The sequence below is a fragment of the Carassius auratus genome, chromosome 32 (genome assembly GCF_003368295.1).
Source record: "Carassius auratus strain Wakin chromosome 32, ASM336829v1, whole genome shotgun sequence".
Lineage (NCBI taxonomy): Eukaryota > Metazoa > Chordata > Actinopteri > Cypriniformes > Cyprinidae > Carassius > Carassius auratus.
This window is the reverse complement of record NC_039274.1, coordinates 34,650,382-34,670,565: the sequence shown is the minus strand read 5'-3', so window position 1 is coordinate 34,670,565 and position 20,184 is coordinate 34,650,382. Positions and strand designations below refer to the sequence as shown.

The window sequence follows — 20,184 nt, the reverse complement described above, 5'->3', positions numbered from 1 at the left end:
GATCTCGAGATTTACACTATAGATATTAAAAGCCCACTCACTGATCTCATTTTTTTATCATCTCACCCATATAACAGCTGCATACAGTAGAAACAAACCTATAGCATTATTTTGTGTTGCCATCTAAAATCCAGCTGCAGAACATCTGGCTTTTTTAGTGCTGTAAGATTGGGAGGATGTGGGGGAGAATATTTGTATTTATATATTAGTGTATCTGTGCTCCATCATTGTAGTTGCCTTTTTGTAATCCCTACTAATGTTAAAGATGTTCATGTAACTTGGCTGGTAGAGCATGGCTCTTGGTCAGGGATTTGGTTTCCATGGGACACACATACTTAAATGTGTACCTTGAGTGCTCTTCCAAGTGCATAAATATTAACGTTTAAAAGCATCACTGCATTGAATTTGGTAAAAAAGAAAAAAAAGAAGATAAAAGGGGGACATTTTGAATCTCTTATATATATACACACACATATAAAATACAGCATATATATATATATATATATATATATATATATATATATATATATATATATATATATTATATATATATATATATATATATATATATATTTATATATATATATATATATATATATATAATTACACACAATTGTGACCTGTAATAATGCAATGTTATTGTCAAGAAATCGACTGTAATGTAAATTACTGTAATGTTGCAGACAAAAATTACCCTGTTTATTTGTATCTTTGCCACTAAAAGAAAAATAAAAAAAGCCAAAAGAAGCCAACACATTTATTTTTGCATATCATGGAGGAAGCTTATTTATGCAATGGAATAATAATAAAAAAGATTATTGTGTATTTATATCTCAAAATTCAATGTCTATGTCAGGCCATTGCAATTTTTTATTTATTTTTTTCAATTCAGATTTTGCATCCAGCAATTGTGACTTCCAAGTTAACGTGTTGCAATTCTGTTTCCCCCTCAAAATTGTACATATTTCTTAAAGGTTTTAAAAAACACCAACAAATGAAATTGCAACTTTTTCCTCACACACTCAAAAAATGAATTTTTAGTTTTGTTCACTTTACCTGAACAATTCATGTTGAATTAATGCCATTTTGGCTATTTTTCATTTTAACATGATTGTGTCATGTTAAACTGACTTAAAACTGTCTCTCGTTGGTTTAACATAATGTTTTCATTTTGAAAGAACATGTTTCAATCAAGTCCCTCAAAATAAGTTTTACACTTCCCATCATGCTTTGCACAGGACTGGATATGGGGAGAGAAAATGTTTAAATAAAGTGTTATTTTATGCAGTTTTTAATAAAATGTGATAATAAGGAGACTTTTTCATGTATAATGCTCTATTATGTGGGCATTTTAAAAGACTTTATATTGGTGTATTTTGTGCGAGTTACCATTGTGGTAAAGTGTGGAGCTTGTGGTTGGGTTGAGGACCTGGTTAAAAGAACGTCTAAAATACTTAATAAAAAAAAAAAGCAACTTTAATGAGAGTGCTAGTGTATGATGTACACATAGTAACATCCTTAAACTGCAAACAATTAACATCATGTGTAAAGAAAAGTTATATCTTACTTGCTAATGTTTTTATAACACTTTGGCTAAACTTGCATGGACAGTGGTTCTACATGATGTAAACATATTATCTCTACTCAGATATTTCATGTAGGATGAACTAAAGCAAACTGAGTAAACTCAACTAAAGGTAGACAAGTCCTTATAACTTGATTTATTCATGTCCAAATAACATGGTACAAACATGTGGAACCACTGTCCATGAAAGAATCATGTTCAGCCAAAGAGTCATTTTTTTGAGTGCAATTTTGACTTTTTTTCTTTCTTTCTTCTTTTTTATACCTTACAGTTCAGACATATATATTGTAATAATCCAGTGATATTTTTGTTTGCATAAGGAGTTTGACAGAGGACAGTGCTCCACACAGAGATCTGATCTCATCATCATCAGACTGTCTGGAATAACATGAAGAAACAGAACAAACTGAGACAGACTCAATCCAGAAGATCTGTGGAAACGTCTCCAAGACACTATAATAAACCTCCCTGCAAAGCTACCTGAAAAACAATGCGCAAGTGCACCTAGGGCAAAAGCTCCTTTAAACGCAAAGGATGGTTTAACCAAATGATGATTTAATTTAGTTAATAAGTTTATTGATAAATAAAATATATTTATGACATTATTTTTGACAGCATCCTCATTTTACAGAACTTTTACTCAAGTGCCTAAAACTTCTCACAGCACTAGCTTTTAGGAAAAGTTTCTTGAAGCATCTTGGAGAAGTCTCAGTTTGTTCTGTTTCTCCATGTTATTCCAGACAGACTGATGATGATGAGATCAGATCTCTGTGTGGAGCACCGGCTGCTGTCAGACTCCTTATGCAAACGAAAATATTACTGGATTATTACATTTGAAAATTCTGGTGTTCTAATAATTTTGGCCACCACTGTGTGTGTGTGTGTCTATGTGTGTGTGTGTGTGTGTGTGTGTATTATTTCAATTATATTGTATCAAATTATTGAATAAATTGTATGTTTATTTAAACATTCATCTGTCAAAAATCACTACATAAAACGATTAAAAATGTGATTCTAAATAGTTTCTGAAAATTATATATATATATATATATATATATATATATATATATATATATATATATATATATATATATACCGTATATCTTAAGATTGTTATTTTTATAGGAAAAAAGTAAATAAATAAAAATGACAAAATAGGCCTGTTACAAACATCCAAACATGGCACCCATATTAGGAAGTCTCAATAATACAGCTAAACATAAAAGTTAGTACAACGTGGGACATACCCAAAAGGTCCACAAACAAATCAAACAGCATCTGAGCTTTAGCTATATATTTCGGCTGCCACTAAACAGATGTTCCCGAGCCCTGCACCTTGTGTGACGTCAGAGCGATGAGAGGGGTTTGCACGCGCGCATTAGGAGGGAACTACAGGATGAGATGAGCTCGTGCTGGCTGTCACTGCCGCCGCCCAATAGACACCCGCAAACCGGAGCGCGAGCAGGACGACCTCTTCCTAATCAAGAGGCCGAAGTGTGCGCCTGTACCTGACCTAAATTCGGCTTGGATGCTTTAGCAACAATCGTCAGACTGAGCAAGCGAGAGAGGAGAGAGCGTGGGACAGAGACGGAAATTTGGGATACAGCTCTCGCGCGCCCCGGCTCTCGGTCTTGCAATGGGATGCACGTTAAGTGCAGAGGAGCGCGCGGCTCTAGACCGGAGCAAAGCGATCGAGAAAAATCTGAAGGAAGACGGACTAAGCGCAGCCAAAGAAGTAAAATTACTTCTTCTGGGTAAGTCGTGAGGTCCAACTGGCAGCTTTTCAATGAGTGCATTGAATAAGGATACTGCAGGTGTGTGTGTGTGCGTGCGTGTGTGTGACAGTACTGACACAACCTATGCCTCTGCAGGCGGAGGGGAGTCGGGGAAGAGCACCATCGTCAAACAGATGAAGTAAGTGCGGGGTTTTAACATAGTGATCTTGTGCCTTTTTCTGTTCGGTTCATTTTCTTATTTGTTAAAGGTTGGGAACTGTTTTTCTCGCGCTGTTCAGTGTGTGGTAGTGCTGAAACACAAGCGCATCCCAAGAGACAGTGCTGTGAGTGAGTGAGTGAGTGTGTGTGTGTGTTATTAGTAGCATGTGTGTAGTGCAGCTTCAAGAGCGCGCGTGCAGCCTACTTCGCCGCTGTTTCTGCCGGCTTGGGCTTCAAAGTTCCTTAACGCTTTCGTCATGTGCATTAAATCTGAGTCCGGCATTTGTGTATTGTGCCACGTTAAGCGTTAAGGCATTGTGTTCATTTTGTCCTCTGACTGTGTGTGCTTGAGAGAGAGAGAGAGAGAGAGAGAGAGAGAGCGTGCGTGTGCGTGCGTGAGCGCGCGAGGCATTAGAATCTTTCTCCGTATTAATCTTAATGGGTGGCTTTTAGTGCCTGATCCCTGCAGTCTCGTTTAGCGTTATCCGCCCATTAAACGGATTTACCGAGACTATGCCACCTAACCTTACATTTTCAGAACTACGGATACACATACAACTATTTTTTAACTTACATGGCAGTTTTGACCAATTGTGTTTTATTATTAAATATGATTTTGCAGATCAAACTCATTATATTGCACCAGCATCACTGCAGTTTTGTAATTCAAAGCTCAGCTCACACAACTATATTTCAGACCTAGGATATATTTTAAGGTTTTAAATATGCTCTTACTAGTTACACTTTAACTTTTTTTATTATAGTAATTTTATTATTGGATAGTTAAACTTTAACTTGTGGTTTAAAATATTAAGATGACCAACAACTCTGGCTATACAACACGAGGTAGGCTACAAGACAGAATGTTGAATTATCTATAATAAAAAAACGAATAAAGTATTCCAGCCACATTATATATATACACACACACACACACACACACACACACACACAAGTTTGTTTTTGTGAACAGTGGGGGCACCCTATAGTGGTAATGCTTTTTATACTGTACAAACTGTATATTCTATGCCCCTTCACCAACCCTACACCTAACCCTCACAGGAAACTTTGTGCATTTTTAATTTCTCAAAAATACATATTCTTTATGATTTATAAGCGTTTTTGTAAAATGGGGTCATTGGTTATGTCCTCATAAGTCACCCTCTCCTTGTAATACCTGTGTCATACCCATGTCATTATACAAAACTGTGTCCTGATGTGTCACAAAAACAAGAGCACACACACACACACATAATGTCAGTTCTGTTTTGTTTGAATGGTGCTTGTGTTTCTATAGTGGCTATTCTCTGTTGTGTGTATGCATCAGGATTATCCATGAAGATGGCTTCTCTGGAGACGATGTAAAGCAGTTTAAACCTGTGGTCTATAGCAACACCATTCAGAGTCTCGCCACCATCTTGCGAGCAATGGAAACTCTTGGTATAGAGTACACAGACAAGGACAGAAATGTATGTATATCACATGCAAACACTCTTGTGAACTGATTTAAATGAACACTCCAATTTTTTTTAAAATAGCCTCATTTCCCAACTCCCCTAGAGTTAAACAGTTGAGTTTTACTGTTTTCGAATCCATTCAGCCGATATCTGGATCTGGCGATAGCACTTTTAGCATAGCTTAGCATAGATCATTGAATCCGATTAGATTCCAGTCATTGCACAAGTTAAGGTTACGCATGATGATGAAAACACATTAGGGCTAGCCCTCCCACAACTCATTGAGATTGCATTGCATTGCCTGCAGTAAGGAAAAAATTATCTTTGTATGGAAGTCTACGGGAGCACTCGGGGCAATTCTCAGTTTGACAGAAATCGCCCGAAAAAATGCCATATTGGCCTAGAAAATCACAACTTTTAATTTTCTGTGTAACTACAGAAGAGCCAAGTTTTAAATAGAAAAAAATATCTAAACTCTTTGGTCATTTTCGAGCGAGATGCTAATGGTCTAATCAGATTCAATGATCTATGCTAAGCTAAGCTAAAAGTGCTACCGCCAGACCTGGAGATCAGCTGAATGAATTAAAAAAAAAAAAAAACAAGTGGTGTGATTTGATTAAACATTCAGATGAATTGTTTAATTGATTTCTCCTGAAACATATTATCTATATGTATTATGATTTATGTATTATTTTATGTATATTATTTTCCATATTTTGTTATATATATATTTCCATATTTTCCAAACATCTTAATAATGTAATTTGTTTGATAAAACAATACAAGGTGGCAGAAAACAACAGGGCAGTTCCACTAATATTAATGTACCTTCATACAATTGTTTTGATTTTGCAGTGTTCTTTAATGTTTGCATTAGATTTTCCTAGTGATTGAATTCACCTTGTATTACCCAAACCACACTTCTCAGAGGATGCGCTGAGCTACAGTGACACCTAGTGCAAATGAATTAGAAAATATCATTATTGTTGCCAATGCAATGAACATTTAGTGGGTGTCATTCTACACTTATATTCATTTAACAGGATGTTTCTAACATTATGCATGCATTTACAGGCAGATGCTAAGCTTGTATTTGATGTGGTTAGTCGTATGGAAGACACAGAGCCATTTTCAACAGAACTGCTGGCTGCCATGACGCGTCTGTGGACTGATGCTGGAACTCAATCTTGCTTTGGCCGCTCACGAGAGTATCAGCTAAATGACTCCGCCCAGTAGTGAGTCCCACTGTCTTACATACATGAGATACTGCAACAAGCATGTCACTGTCAAATGTAATGTGCACGTTACACATATTATGTATTATAATACAGATTTTAAAATGCACCCGGGTGTTCTGTGTTTTAGTTACCTAGACAGTTTGCAGCGCGTTGGATCTCCAGATTACCTCCCCACTGAACAGGATATTCTCCGAACCAGAGTCAAAACTACTGGCATCGTTGAGACAAATTTTTCCTTCAAGAACCTTAACTTTAGGTATCTACTGAGTAGTTTTGTTTTGAGACACTTTATTGTAAAATATATATATATATATATATAGTATTGCTTTATTGTGTTTATTGTAAACAATCACAAAACAAATCTGATTTGACTCATATATTTTATTTAAATATTTTTAAATATAATAATTAATTAATTTAAAACATTTTAAATGAATTTTTTTGAAAATTGTAATAAAAATATATTGGGAATATTTGTTGAATGAAACGTTACTTAGATGTTCAAAAGCAGAAATAAAAAAGATGTGAATAATTCTCCTCAAAGTCTATTTGTAAGTAACTGACATAAGGAATTGGAAAATAATTTTTTTTATTCACATTATCAGTGTGTTAGACCGTTCAAATATGATATCTTTGGTCGACCTATTTTGTTTCTTAACATGTCTTGTGTGTGTGCATGCATGCATGTACATGGCTTCACATATGTCCTGAAAGTGTGTGATGTTTCGTCCCCAGGCTGTTTGATGTGGGGGGACAGAGATCAGAGAGGAAAAAATGGATTCACTGCTTTGAGGATGTGACAGCCATTATCTTTTGTGTGGCACTGAGTGGATATGACCAAATGCTCCATGAAGACGAAACAACGGTGAACTACTACACCCAGATTACACCTGATCATTTAGATATTAGAAAGCTTGTATAGTCACATTATGACATTTAATTGTAAATTTGTTTTTTTTTCTTCTATCTTGGCATTTTTCTCTAAAACAATCCTTTTACAGTCATCCTGAAATTGATCTGAATCACCAAATATATATATATATATATATATATATATATATATATATATATATATATATAATAAAATATGATTGTCATAAAATAGAAGAATGCTACAGGATCATCCAAACAAAATGTTTATTGCAGGTTTTGACATATAGACGTGGATAGCAGGTGAGTGATTGGTCAACAGAGCAATGCTGAGGTATTTCAGTGAATAACAGTCTGATCTTAGCAGGTTTGGATGAACTGGTGTTGGTGAGCTGGGTTCTGAGGTTGGATCTAGATGAATATCAGATGGAAGAAGGTAAGTCCATGCAAGTAAGTGGTGGGGTAGCATTCAGGTAGGAACACCGAGACCAGACAACAGTGAACTGAGGTGAGTGGTTTATATAGTCTGTGCTGATTGGATGTGACAGGTGCATGTAATCAGACCTCTGGTTACTGTAAACGAGTAGGTGGAGTGTAAGGAATTCAAGAAGCAGAGATGGGACTACTCTGTCATCATGGGCAAACCAAGATCTTTACTCTGGGCCGAACCCCTCCTAGGCTACGAGGTACTCTAGGTGGCAGCCCCATCATCGGGAGTCTAGGGTGATGTTGATTCTGTAAATGTTCTCATCTGAAGAATCTGTTGGAGGAGGAGGAGGTACATCATCAGCACCGGACCCTGTAAAGGAAACAAGAAGAGGATTAGTATATGGTTTCAACAGGGATACATGACAAGATGGTGAAATTCTGCATGTTGATGTGAGCTGAGTCCTAAACACACTTGCTCTCCTGGAACCAATGGTGGACAGCTGGAACATCAGAAGGCTCACCTTACCAGGGAAACACGGGCAGTTGATAGCCGAGTATGCACTGGATGGGTTTTAATCCGGTGGTGGCTTGAAGCAGGGAGTTCTGTGCATATTCGGCCCATGGAAGTTAACGGCTCCAGCTGTCTTGATGTTTATGATAATAAGATCGCAGGTATCTCTCATTTTCTTGCATCTTTCTCTCAGTCTGGACGCCGGACTGCAGATGATATCCTGATATTAAGTTGACAGTGACTCAGAGTAACTGGAATAAGGCATTACACACTCGGGAGATGAAAAGTGGTTCAGGGACAAAGAAGATATCTTTGGGATTCCAAAATGACAAAACCCTCTTCCAGCTGTTTCAAAGCAGTGAGTAGTCCTTTCAAATTAATCAATTTGCACACTTTGGAGAAGCAGTCTACAATGAAGAGGACATGTGTGAGAAGCCGCAAAAGGTGTGTCAAGGATAAAATCAACTCCAATATGTCACCATGCCCTGTTATGTAAAGGAAGAGGGACCAGCTTTTCCTCAGGTAGGTGGCAAGGGACCTTGGATATGGACACAGACTAAGCATCTTTTGACAAATCAGGAGACCTGGGCCATATTGGGCCACCAGTAGTGATTGCTAATGAGGGAGAGGGTTTGCTGGCTGCCTGGGTGTCCAGAGCCCAGTGATGCATGTGCATGAGTTTCTTCCAGGAAGATAATCAAGATTACAGTTGTCAGTGATGCCATCAAAAGGATGTTTAGCTCCCTCTAGCCATCGGTGCTACTCTTCTAAGACAAGTTTGATGGCCAGCATTTTGCGGTTATCATTGTCATAGTTGCGCTATGTGGGGGACAGCTTCTTGGCACATGGATGCAGTTTGGGAGGCTCACCCTGCTGCTGAGACAAAACATCTCCTACACCGGTAGTGGATGCATAAACCTTGATGACTAAGAGCAGTTCTGGATTGGGAAGCACTTGGGTATGAAAGACACAGAAGGCTTGGCCCCACGTTGATTGCATCAGAGTTCCAGTGCAGAGACTTGGCCCCATGTTTCATCAAGGAGGTTAAAGGTGAGCAGATCTTGTTGATGCACTTCCTGTAGAAGTTTGCAAACCCCAAGAAGCATTGTAGTTCCTTGATTGATATGGATTGTGGGAAATTCTCTACTGCCTGTACCTTCCTCTGGTCCATGTGAATGCTGTGTTGGTTGATTACATAGCCAAGGAAATGGACAGTTTCACAGTGGAACTCGAATTTCTTGAGCTTGAGGTACATGTGGAATTCTCTAAGTTTCTGTAGGACCTGCATCACATGTTGGCGATGTTTGGCCTGGTTTCAGGAATAGATGAGCTTATCTGGGAGTTGAGAGCAGCTTCCGTCCTTCTTTCCCACAAAGTAGAAACTTGAAGTGGCAGGGGAAGTGGTTCCTGCTTGAGAAGCGTCCTTGATAAACTCCTCTATGGCCTTTTGTTCTGGGACGGACAACGAGGTAGACTTTGCCAGGTGTAAATGTAACCCTAGGCAGCAAATCGATCGTACAGGCCCATTGCAAATGTGGGTGTAGTTTGGTTGCCTGTTACTTTTTGAAGACATCCTGGAACGTCCAGTGTTCTGTAGGAATCTTTTTGTGGTTTGGAGCTGTCAGGAGTCTAAATGTACATGAAGCATACATCGACATGAGAGGAAGAATGAGTTGATTTATGTTTAACAGACTTGAAGGTTGTTCTTTTAACTTGATACAATCCTGATACAGTTAGCCAAAAAGTTCTAACTTCATTGTTGCACCTCACTGGTTTTCCAGTTCACAAGGGGGGCATGTTCTAATAACCATGGTCATCAGAGAATGGTGTTGAAATCTATTTCACTTAAATAAATTGACGGGAAGTTATCAGAATAACATCTGAACAGGCAATCTAGGATTCAAGGTGTTATATGGATTGCACTCATTGCTGAGCGTGGAGGTCTGACGGCTGCCAGAGTGCAAAACTGAAACCGAAGATCTCCCTTGATGGTGCTGGTAGAGTTGATCATGCATAAAGAAAGTCCTAGCGGTCTGTCAGATGTCTTTAAAATGCATAGTAAATGCCATCAGTGAGTTAATAACTGGTCCATTGGCATCCCACATAGCATGTTGACACTGCAAAGCTCGTCCAGATAACAAAGAAATTATCTATGCAATTTTGTGACGATTGTTGGCAAATAGACGCGGCTGCATTTTCAATTTGTAGCAGGAATCCCTAGGAATCCGCTGCAATCCTTCGCCTCTCCTGAGTAGCTCACTGGTCAGTCCATGGGACTGGCAGAGGCAGACAGTGAAGAAGTGGTGACGGGTGGTTTAAGTGCTTGACGGAGAGCTTGAACCAAGTAAGCAAAAGGATTGTTGAAAGGGTTGTGTGCATCGCTGGAACATTGCTTGTTTGGTCTGGTCTTCTGTCATAAAACAGAAGGCAACAAGGTCATCCAAACAAAATGTTTATTGCAGGTTTTGACAGATAGACGTGGATAGCAGGTGAGTGATTGGTCAACAGAGCAAAACTGAGGTATTTCAGTGAATAACAGTCTGATCTTAGCAGGTTTGGATGAACTGGTGTTGGTGAGCCGGGTTCTGAGGTTGGATGCAGAATATCGGATGAAAGAAGGTAAGTCCATGCAAGTAAGTGGTTGGAAAGCTTTCAGTTAGGGACTACGAGACCAGACAACAGTGAACTGATGTGAGTGGTTTATATAGTCTGTGCTGATTGGATGTGACAGGTGCAGGTGATCAGAACTCTGTGACTGTGGGTGGAGTGAAGGGTTCTGGTGCTGTGGATGTTGTTGACTCTGTGACAAAAATATAATAAAATGTAATATAATGAGAAATAGATTTTAAAAGTTTGCTAATTATGCAGTCTAAAAATGTAAGTCTAAAATGTGTTTGATAACCTTATTTTTCTTTCTTCTCTGCAGAACCGTATGCATGAGTCTCTGACGCTATTTGACTCTATATGTAACAATAAGTTCTTTGTTGACACATCCATCATCCTTTTCCTAAATAAGAAGGATCTTTTTGGAGAAAAGATTTCAAAATCTCCACTGACTATCTGCTTCCCAGAATACACAGGTACAAAAGCTATGCACACATGTACATAAGAAATTTACAGATATAAAATAGAAAAACTAAGTCCATCATCTCTTCATCTTTCCTGCAGGCCCAAATACATTCGAAGCCGCTACTTCATATATACAGGTTCAGTTTGAAAGTAAAAATCGCTCTCCTAATAAAGAAATCTACTGTCATCTAACCTGCGCTACAGACACAGGAAACATCCAAGTGGTCTTTGATGCGGTCACTGACATCATCATCGCCAATAACCTGCGTGGTTGTGGCCTCTACTGAGCACCGACTCCCCTTGTTACCCTTCGAAATGGTAACAAGTGACTGAACTGACACCCCTGTGATTTTGGCCAAGGCACTCCCTTATTTAATTTCACTCTATCAATTTTTGTCTTTTTTTTCAGAATATTTATACCTTATTTTCCTATGTAGTTTGTCAGTAAATTGCTGGAGTAAATACTGTATGGGTTTGCATGTATAGTAAAAATATTAGTGTTTGGTCGGGCGTAGATGCTTTAAGCCTGAGTGCATGTGTGTGAGTGGAAGTCATAACGAGTGAGAGTGTTTGCCAGTTGATAACACACAAAGGTTCTCTGCTGTGTAAAAGACTTCTAAGTGCTGGCATAATCTAATAAAATGATCTCAGAGTCCCAGAAGGATCAGTGACTCTTGCAGGCTAAAGGTCTAAAAATATTGAGTGACTGAGAGCAAGATATATCGTGAATCATTTTGAAGAGCTGAATGTCATTTCAGAAACTGAATGTTGTCCAGGGGCAGCTTTTAAGTCCAAAGTTGTTTGGGACCTGGCATCACCCCTTTTTGGGTCTCTGCTCACTGGCTTCAGGCTGTGCAATAAAATGCCTTTCAGCAAATGAAGCCTCTTACAAAGTGTGATGTTGACAACATTCTCACTCAACATGAGCACAAATAGTTCCAAATCTTTTCAGTTGTTCATTTCTGTATAAATTATTCTGTAGTTTAATTATTTATATAACTATTTACATATTTTGTATCGCCCCACACTTTGTGCACCCTATCAGTGTCTGGCTAGGAATACAAACATACTAGCTTACAGACTTTAGATGGAGAGCAGCGTAAATATTAAAGGGATTCTCCACCCCAAAATGAACATTTTGTCATTAATCACTTACCCCCATGCCATTCCAAACCCATAAAAACTTTGTCTTTGGAAGACAATTTAAGATATTTTGGATGAAAACTGTTAGACTTGTGTCTGTCCCATTCACTGCCAAGTAAAATACACTGTAAAAGTCCAGAAAAGTATGAAAGACATCGTCAGAATAGTCCATCTGCCATCAGTGGTTCAACCGTAACATTATGAAGTGACGAGAATACTGTTTGTACACAAAGAAAACTAAAATAATGACTTTATTCAAAAATTGTCTCCTTTCTTTATGTACAAACAGTATTCTCGTCACTTCAGAAAATTCAGATTGAACCACCGATGGCAGATGGACTATTCTGTCTTTCATACTTTTCTGGACCTTGACAGTGTATTTTACTTGGCAGTGAATGGGACAGTCACAGGCCTCCCGGTTTTCATCCAAAATATCTTAAATTGTGTTCCCAAGATGAACTAAGCTTTTACAGGTTTGGAATGACATGGGGGTAATGGATTAATGACCATATTTTAATTTTGAGGTGGAGTACCCCTTTGAGATAGTAATTCGGATTCATATATAACTGAATTACTGGACGATTGAGCTATTGCTTCTTTTTATCCCAGTCTCTTTAACTGAAGACATAATGACGTGTGAGAGTGTGTACAAAAGTGTGCGCGTGTGTAATGCATGCACACTCTTTATTCAACCATGTCCTGTTACTTAACCCAGATTTTTGTTCCTCATTTTCTCTGCTGTGGAAGGTTTTTTTTTTTTTGGTGCATTGAATGTCCTCTTTTCCTCCCTTGGGGTCATACTGACCTGTACTGCTGGGTTTAGTGTTCTGACCGACCAATGAAATGTTTACATTAAAAAAAGAAAACACTTCAGCACCAACTACTGGCTGTGTACTGATTTATTCCTCGTTTAACATGGTTAGTCTAGTTTAACCTGCAGTTATTAAGAACTGGACTGCGTATATAAATACATAAAATAAAATCAGTTTGAAATATAAGAATTATATTATGCCTGCCTTTACTTTTATCTGTATCTGATGCCAACGTAATACTGAATTAGATCCCAAATTCATCCATCACTGCGCTCACACATTTCACATGACGTTCTGACGTGATTGTGACGCACGAAGGAGCGGTTCCATTTATTTCTACCAGATCTTTCCACGAAAACATCGTACATTAATTGGAATTATCGTGCCAAAATGGACAAGTGTGACTGTTCTAAATGTAAGTATATATAGGCCTACCAAACATGTGTAATTAAGTAATTAGCAAGAAAATATATGGTGACTCGCGCACTCATCTTCGGGAAATGTAAAATACCATCTGTTTGTGCTGTAGCTGGATCTTGCAACTGCGGGCAAAACTGCAAATGCACCAACTGCAAGTGCGCAGATAGCAAGAAAAGTGAGTCGAATAACTAATACTTTGGATTATTAAACATGATTCTACAGAATTAAATCATTTCCTCCTTTTCGACCCGGTAGGTTGCGGCAGTTGTCCATCTGATTGCAGTAAGGGAACAAAGGACTGCGAGAGCGCATGCAAGGACAAGGAGAAATCGTGCGACACACACTGCTGCAAATGAAAATCTGTGATATGTGCTGCAACACTGTGCTCCATTAATAATGATAATAATATAAAACAAACCTTTCGTGTACTCCCGCATTTGTTGTGATTATTGATTAAATTAAAGGATTTCCTTTGAGTTTTAATGTTATTTCTCATCCATACTTCCAGGATACATGTAGTTTAAAAACGTTAACATCTGTAATAGCTCACGTACACAAATACACCACAATATACAAAATAATAGAATGCATAAATTGTAAAAACTGACCATCCCGCTGCCGTTGCCAATAAAGAAACACAAATTTGTAGAATTCTGCCAATGTTACAGGACAATGTTACAAGGTGTTATGCTTATGAACATTCATTAATATATATAAAGTGTGTGCTTTCTGCTTTAGTTTGACCAGGGGGTTCAAACTTATTGATGCCAAGATAATTAATATATTATGATCCCCTTGTGAGGGACCCAATTCCCACAATTTAAATGCAGTTTTGCATGTATACATTTGAAATTGTGGCTTGGTTTCACAAGCCAGGTCTAGGCCATAGTTCAAGTAATTTTTATGAACATGCCTTAGAAAGACAAAAAAAGTTTACTGACATATTTTAAGATCAGTCAGTTCAAGATTCTTTCCCTTGGAACAGCTCAGACTTACATTTAAGTCTGGGACTAAGCTTATGAAACCAGAGGTGTGAGTATTAAGTATTAGGTGTGACATTAAGGGGAGACACTGCAGCCAAAAACAAGTTTTTTCATACATTTCATACATGTCAATTTTTTGATTTCGGTCTTTTTTCTTTTATAGCACTTTATATATTTGTGTCAATATATTTAAATTACAGTAGGGCTACATATTTTTAAAGTCAAAAATTAGTTTTTTTCTCCAAAATTGAGTCATATATCTCCACTTCAGTGGCACTTACACACACCAAACTTTACATTTTTATTCCTGTCTATATCTTTTTAAGAAAGACAACCTGACATTTTTCGTTCAAGAATTTCTAATTTTGGTGTATATAAAGTTATCCCATTAATATTTTTATCATCATTATAATTAAATAAAAATGTTTTGTTGTATCACATAATCAAACTCATGAGTTATCTGATCTAGCGAAATTAACAGCTTCAAAATTTCAATGAAAATGAACAGAAATTGAGTGCTGGTTTATTATAAAAGTAGCAAACAGCCTAGCCTATTCTGAGGTGATAATGTTTTTAGGGTCACACTTTATTTTAGGGTCGAGTTTTCACTATTAACTAACCATTAACTATGACTTTTGCCTCAATTAACTCCTTATTTGCTGCTTATTAATAGTTTATAAGGTAATTGGAAATGTTTTTTAGTATAAATAAGCTGCAAATAGGCCTAAATTACTCAAAATATTAGTGTTAATAATCCTAAGATTCCTTTCCAATCAGAATTAGAGCGTAACATTAGCCACGCCTCTGCAATGTGACGAGCCAATGATATTACCGCACACACCTGTCACTCAGAAAGGCCAGAAGTAGTAGACCCTGTCAAATGACGGACGTGTTTAATTTGTTTAGCACGATTGCGAATTATATAGTGGACGTTTATATAGCTTAAGTATGTAGCAATGTTTGTATGACCTTTCTAGTCGGAAACCGCGAATCACAACAGTATTCTTCATGGTGTTATCATAGCAGCCATCGCTCGTCTTTGTCTACGGAAGTAGATTTGTGTTGTTCTCTCACAGGTGAGAGAATGACTCGCTATTTTTATTACTAGAATGGACCGTGAATTGACAAGTATCGGAAACTCTTTTATCGCTCTTATAAGAATGACCGCAGTATAGTTGCCACAGACTGTGCACGTGCCGGTCAGTATGTTTGGATTCAGGCGCCTCTCCACCGAGTGGAAAGTAGGAATCGCATCGGGAGTCGTTTTTTTCTCTATGCTTACATCCAGAACATTAATCTCAGAGCAGGTTGACAAAAACACTCGCGCATCGTTGTTTCGCGTTCAGTTTGTCCTCTTCATCAACTCCCTGCTGCTCCTCGGCTCTCTCTACATTTGGAAACGCGTGGCTCGGCGGCTGTGCGGATCCAGAGGTGCACATTCTGTCCCGCAGAGATGTTGGCGTCTTCTCGTCCTGCTGTTTCTTACTCTGGTGCACGGGAGCTACCTTTGCATGTTTTTCCTCGTGGACACTGAGCCACACTGGTTATCATTACTGAGTTTCTCCTGTTTGGGCATTTATGTCATCTTATTGTTCTTCCTGTTCGTTTTTGGCTGCCTTAAACGCCTCCGCAGGCTTCTCTCCCGAAGCCGAGGAGGAGGAGAGGATGCTGTCGCGAGCGGATCAGTGAGTCATATAGTTCTGGCAATGATAGTAACGGCAGTACTGGCAGTGTATGGGTTGGTAAATGCAGCACAGCCTCCACGAGTAGTCGAGGTGGAGATCCCAGTAGAGAAGCTCCCTGAGTCTTTGAACGGGCTCAAGTTGGTGCTTCTGTCCGACATACATCTGGGACCTACAATAGGCCGCTCCAAACTGCAGCGCATTGTTAATATGGTGAATCAGCTGAACCCAGGTAATTACAATTATACATTATATACTATCTGTCACTACGATCTTTAAAATGTTATAGGGATAGTCCACCCCAAAAAAATTAATTTCCCATCGTTTACCAAACACTCATGTCATTCCAAACCTGTAGGACTGCCTTTCCCCTGTTGTATTCATTCCCTTTGACTTGCACTGCGTGTGTGTACACACACACACACACACACACACACACACACACACACACACACACACACACACACACACACATATATATATATATATATATATATATATATATATATATATATATATAATCTTCATGTTCAACAGAACAAAGTACATGCATTCTGTTGGGAGTGGACTGTCCTTTTAACCTCTACCTGATATTGAACTTTACTCCTTGTGCTATAGATGTGGTGGTGATTGTCGGTGACCTGACTGACTCTCAGGTGAATCGACTGAGGACTGCTGCAGAACCACTGGGACAGATGAAGGCTCCACTCGGCTCCTATTTTGCTACAGGTCTGTCTTTGTTAGCGGTTTGCCATAAGGGTGTAAATAAACATTTGTGCACATCTATACACTTATGTTCATGTGACTTTCAGGCAATCATGACTACTACACTAACGATGTTGAAGGCTGGTTTGAGCTCTTGCACTCAATGGGGATTCAGGCTCTTCACAACAGCCATGCAAAAGTGTTTCGTCCTGAACAAACTCAAGACTGGATATGCCTTGCTGGTATTGATGACCTTGAGGCCCGCATGCTACGGTCAGTCCACAGTGATGATATTGTCAGGCTCATTTGAATAAATACAAATCAATGCAAATCGTGTGCATTGTACTGGGCTCATGTTCATGGTGTTACTTTGGTTAAAAGATACCCAGGCCATGGCATGGATGTTGAGAAAGCTCTTAGTGGCTGCAGTGCAGAGAGCCCTATTATTCTTCTTGCACATCAGCCTCATGCTGCCAAACAGGCCCTCCAGCAACGACCAGACATCAGTCTGGTACTCTCAGGTCTGTAAATATCAGTTTTTTGTAAAGTGAAAATCTAGCAGTATGCTGCTAAAGCTTAACTTCTGTCCTCTACTGAACTCCCTTTTGCTTTTGTGTAGGTCACACACACGCTGGTCAGCTCTTCCCCCTCACCATCCTGGCATTCCTGATGAATCCGTTTTTCTGTGGACTCTACCGTGTCTCTGAACACACTATGGTCTACGTGACCCCTGGAACCGGTTATTATGGCATTCCAATGAGAATCGCAAGCCGATCAGAAATTACAAACATTATATTGAAACGTGCTTGAGAGCCTCACAGAGTGCAGTGCAGGGATTAAACACACAATCTAAGTCATACATTACCCTGCATGCTGTGATATAAACAGTTAACATGTATTACATAGTAATGTAGGCATAATTATGCAATATATAGGTTAAAATAAATTCTACAGTTTGCACTATGATTTACTTGAGCAATCTTACAACAGGTCTGTTTTACTAGAGAATTAGACACATTTAGCCATCTTTTTTTAATGTAATTTTGTAAGTTGTTTGCCAAAACATACAAAAAATCCAAGCACTTTAATATTTGAATATTCATTCCAGAAGTGCCAGTTTTTAAATTACTTTGTATTTGTACTGTTTTACTCTGGCCCCTTTCATCTGTTTTATTTAGTTCATAACACAATCAAAATTAATTCAGTGCACTGTTTCGACTGTCACATTTGTGAGTCAATCAGGGATTTCATAAACCATCTGTTGTGGCAAATGTTTTGATTAAAGGTTACTACTACACCAAAGCATCAGTTTCAAAATGCATCTAGTTTTTTTTATGCCTTGTGAACTGCATGTTTTATTTATTTGCAATCATACTTACTGCATATATAACCAGCAATACTTGTGGAATTAAGAAATAATGGCCGCACGTCCCCATTCCCCCGGACGCCTTGTCTGCTGCTGGCCTCGGGAAGTTTGCCTGGGGAAAGAAAGAGCAGTGGGGACTATGACTCCTCCGGTTCACGGATACGTTTTGTGTCAACTGCCATTTTAACTAAACCCACGTGAAGTATAAACAACAACTGTTCAGGTCTTATTCGTGAAATCAAATGCGACAGGATTCTGCTAGTTGTGTTCTGCCGCCATCTGTCGGATAGGCGTGACGTCCCGCGAGACTTCGAGGTATGGCACTTTGAGATGTGTAGCCTACGTGTCAATTCAAAGTTATTTATTGCAACGTATTATTCAATTTTTTTTAAAACCACCAAAGAAAATATTTATTCAGACTTCCTGAATGCATATCTGTATGCCTGTATACATAACTAACTCTGGAAGTTCAGAAACTCACAAACTAGGCTATTATAGCCTAACCTTCATTTCTTTGCTTTAGTGAACTAATCATATTCCAAAATGTAAGTAGGCCTACTTGTAATTCCATTCACATCATTAACACATCCCTCCACTCTGGTGTTTTTCCCTAATCATTTAGACACTCTCGTATTACTCCACTACTTAAGAAACCCACCCTCAACCCATCTCTTTTAGAGAACTATAGACCAGTTTCCCTTCTTCCTTTCATTGCAAAAACACTTTAAGGGGCTATGTTCAACCAAGACTCTGCATTTCTCACACAGAACAACCTCCTTGACAGCAACCAATCTGGCTTAAGAAGTGGACATTCAACTGAGACTGCCTTGCTCAAAGTTGTTGAAGCCCTAAGACTGGCAAGAGCGGAATCCAAAACTTCAGTACTTATCCTGCTTGATCTGTTCGCTGCTTTTGACATGGTTAACCACCAGATCCTCCTGTCAACCCTACTGGCAAAGGGCATCTCAGGAACCGCACTTCAGTGGTTTGAGCCTTCCTTATCAGATAGGTTTTTCAAAGTATCTTGGAGAGGTGAGGTGTCCAAGTCACAACATCTAACTACTGGGGTGCCTCAGGGCTCAGTTCTTGGACCACTTATACATGGCATAATTAGGTTCTGTCATTCAGAAACATTGCTTTTCATACCACTACTATGCTGATGACACTCAACTCTAACTTTCATTCCATCCTAATGATCCGATGGTAGCTACTTGCATCTCAGCTTATCTAACAGACATTTTTTGCTGGATGAAGGACCATCACCTTCAACCTTGCCAAGACAGAACTGCTTATGGTTCCAGCAAACCCATCGTTTCATCACAATTTCACCATCAAGTTATGCACATCAACCATAACTCCTTCAAAAACAGCTAGAAGCCTTGGAGATATGATTGATTATCAGCTGACTTTCTCAGACCACATTGCTAAAACTGTCCGGTCCTGCAGATTTGCTTTATTCAACATCAAGAAGATCAGGCCCTTTCTTTCAGAACATGCTGCACAACTTCTTGTTCAAGCTCTTGTTCTGTCCATGCTGGACTATTGCAATGCTCTCCTGGCAGGTCTTCCAACCAGTTCTATCATACCTTTACAATTAATCCAGAACGTGGCAGCAAGATACATTTTTTTAATGAGCCGAATAGAATACACGTCACACCTCTGTTTATCAATTTGCCCTGGCTACCAATAGCTGCTAGCATAAAATTCAAGACATTGATGTTTGCCTACAAAACCACCACTGACTCTGCACCCACATATCTAAATGTATTACTTCAGACTAATGTGCCCTCTATAAGCTTGTGTTCTGCAAATGAACGTCGATTAATTGTGCCATCCCAAAGACCCACAAAGTCACTTTAAGGAATTTTAAATTAAATGTTCCCTCCTGGTGGAATGGCCTGCCCAACTCAATCTGAGCAGCTGAGTCCTTAGCCATCTTTGAGAATCGGCTTAAAACTCATCTCTTCCATTTTTATTTGA

At 38.7% G+C, this 20,184-nt stretch overlaps 3 protein-coding genes across 3 annotated transcripts; all 3 read left to right on the top strand.

Annotated features, from left to right (window-relative positions):
* The first annotated feature begins 2,962 nt into the window (after positions 1–2,962).
* On the top strand, positions 2,963–12,321 carry LOC113052309 (guanine nucleotide-binding protein G(o) subunit alpha-like). The gene is made up of 8 exons (XM_026216757.1): positions 2,963–3,339; positions 3,457–3,499; positions 4,847–4,988; positions 6,051–6,211; positions 6,342–6,470; positions 6,950–7,079; positions 10,951–11,104; positions 11,193–12,321. Exons 1-8 carry the CDS (start codon positions 3,222–3,224, stop codon positions 11,378–11,380), a joined length of 1,065 nt encoding a protein of 354 aa, XP_026072542.1. The 5' UTR covers positions 2,963–3,221; the 3' UTR covers positions 11,381–12,321.
* A 999-nt stretch (positions 12,322–13,320) lies between these two features.
* LOC113052310 (metallothionein B) lies at positions 13,321–13,944 on the top strand. The gene is made up of 3 exons (XM_026216758.1): positions 13,321–13,463; positions 13,578–13,643; positions 13,724–13,944. Exons 1-3 carry the CDS (start codon positions 13,439–13,441, stop codon positions 13,822–13,824), a joined length of 192 nt encoding a protein of 63 aa, XP_026072543.1. The 5' UTR covers positions 13,321–13,438; the 3' UTR covers positions 13,825–13,944.
* A 1,207-nt stretch (positions 13,945–15,151) lies between these two features.
* Positions 15,152–18,165, top strand: LOC113052308 (transmembrane protein with metallophosphoesterase domain-like). The gene is made up of 5 exons (XM_026216755.1): positions 15,152–16,365; positions 16,752–16,862; positions 16,946–17,111; positions 17,220–17,359; positions 17,458–18,165. The coding sequence occupies exons 1-5, from the start codon at positions 15,657–15,659 to the stop codon at positions 17,646–17,648; spliced, it is 1,317 nt and encodes a 438-aa protein (XP_026072540.1). The 5' UTR covers positions 15,152–15,656; the 3' UTR covers positions 17,649–18,165.
* The last annotated feature ends 2,019 nt before the right edge of the window (positions 18,166–20,184 follow it).

Bases quoted from the DNA above. Each gene is read 5' to 3' on its own strand.
- LOC113052310 (XM_026216758.1), top strand. From the start codon at position 13,439: ATGGACAAGTGTGACTGTTCTAAAT. The intron at 13,464-13,577 runs GTAAGTATATAT...TTTGTGCTGTAG, and splicing joins CAAGTGTGACTGTTCTAAAT to CTGGATCTTGCAACTGCGGG. The intron at 13,644-13,723 runs GTGAGTCGAATA...TCGACCCGGTAG, and splicing joins GTGCGCAGATAGCAAGAAAA to GTTGCGGCAGTTGTCCATCT.
- LOC113052309 (XM_026216757.1), top strand. From the start codon at position 3,222: ATGGGATGCACGTTAAGTGCAGAGGAGCGCGCGGCTCTAGACCGGAGC. The intron at 4,989-6,050 runs GTATGTATATCA...ATGCATTTACAG, and splicing joins ACACAGACAAGGACAGAAAT to GCAGATGCTAAGCTTGTATT. The intron at 6,471-6,949 runs GTATCTACTGAG...TTTCGTCCCCAG, and splicing joins TTCAAGAACCTTAACTTTAG to GCTGTTTGATGTGGGGGGAC.
- LOC113052308 (XM_026216755.1), top strand. From the start codon at position 15,657: ATGTTTGGATTCAGGCGCCTCTCCACCGAGTGGAAAGTAGGAATCGCA. The intron at 16,863-16,945 runs GTCTGTCTTTGT...TGTGACTTTCAG, and splicing joins CGGCTCCTATTTTGCTACAG to GCAATCATGACTACTACACT. The intron at 17,360-17,457 runs GTCTGTAAATAT...GCTTTTGTGTAG, and splicing joins CATCAGTCTGGTACTCTCAG to GTCACACACACGCTGGTCAG.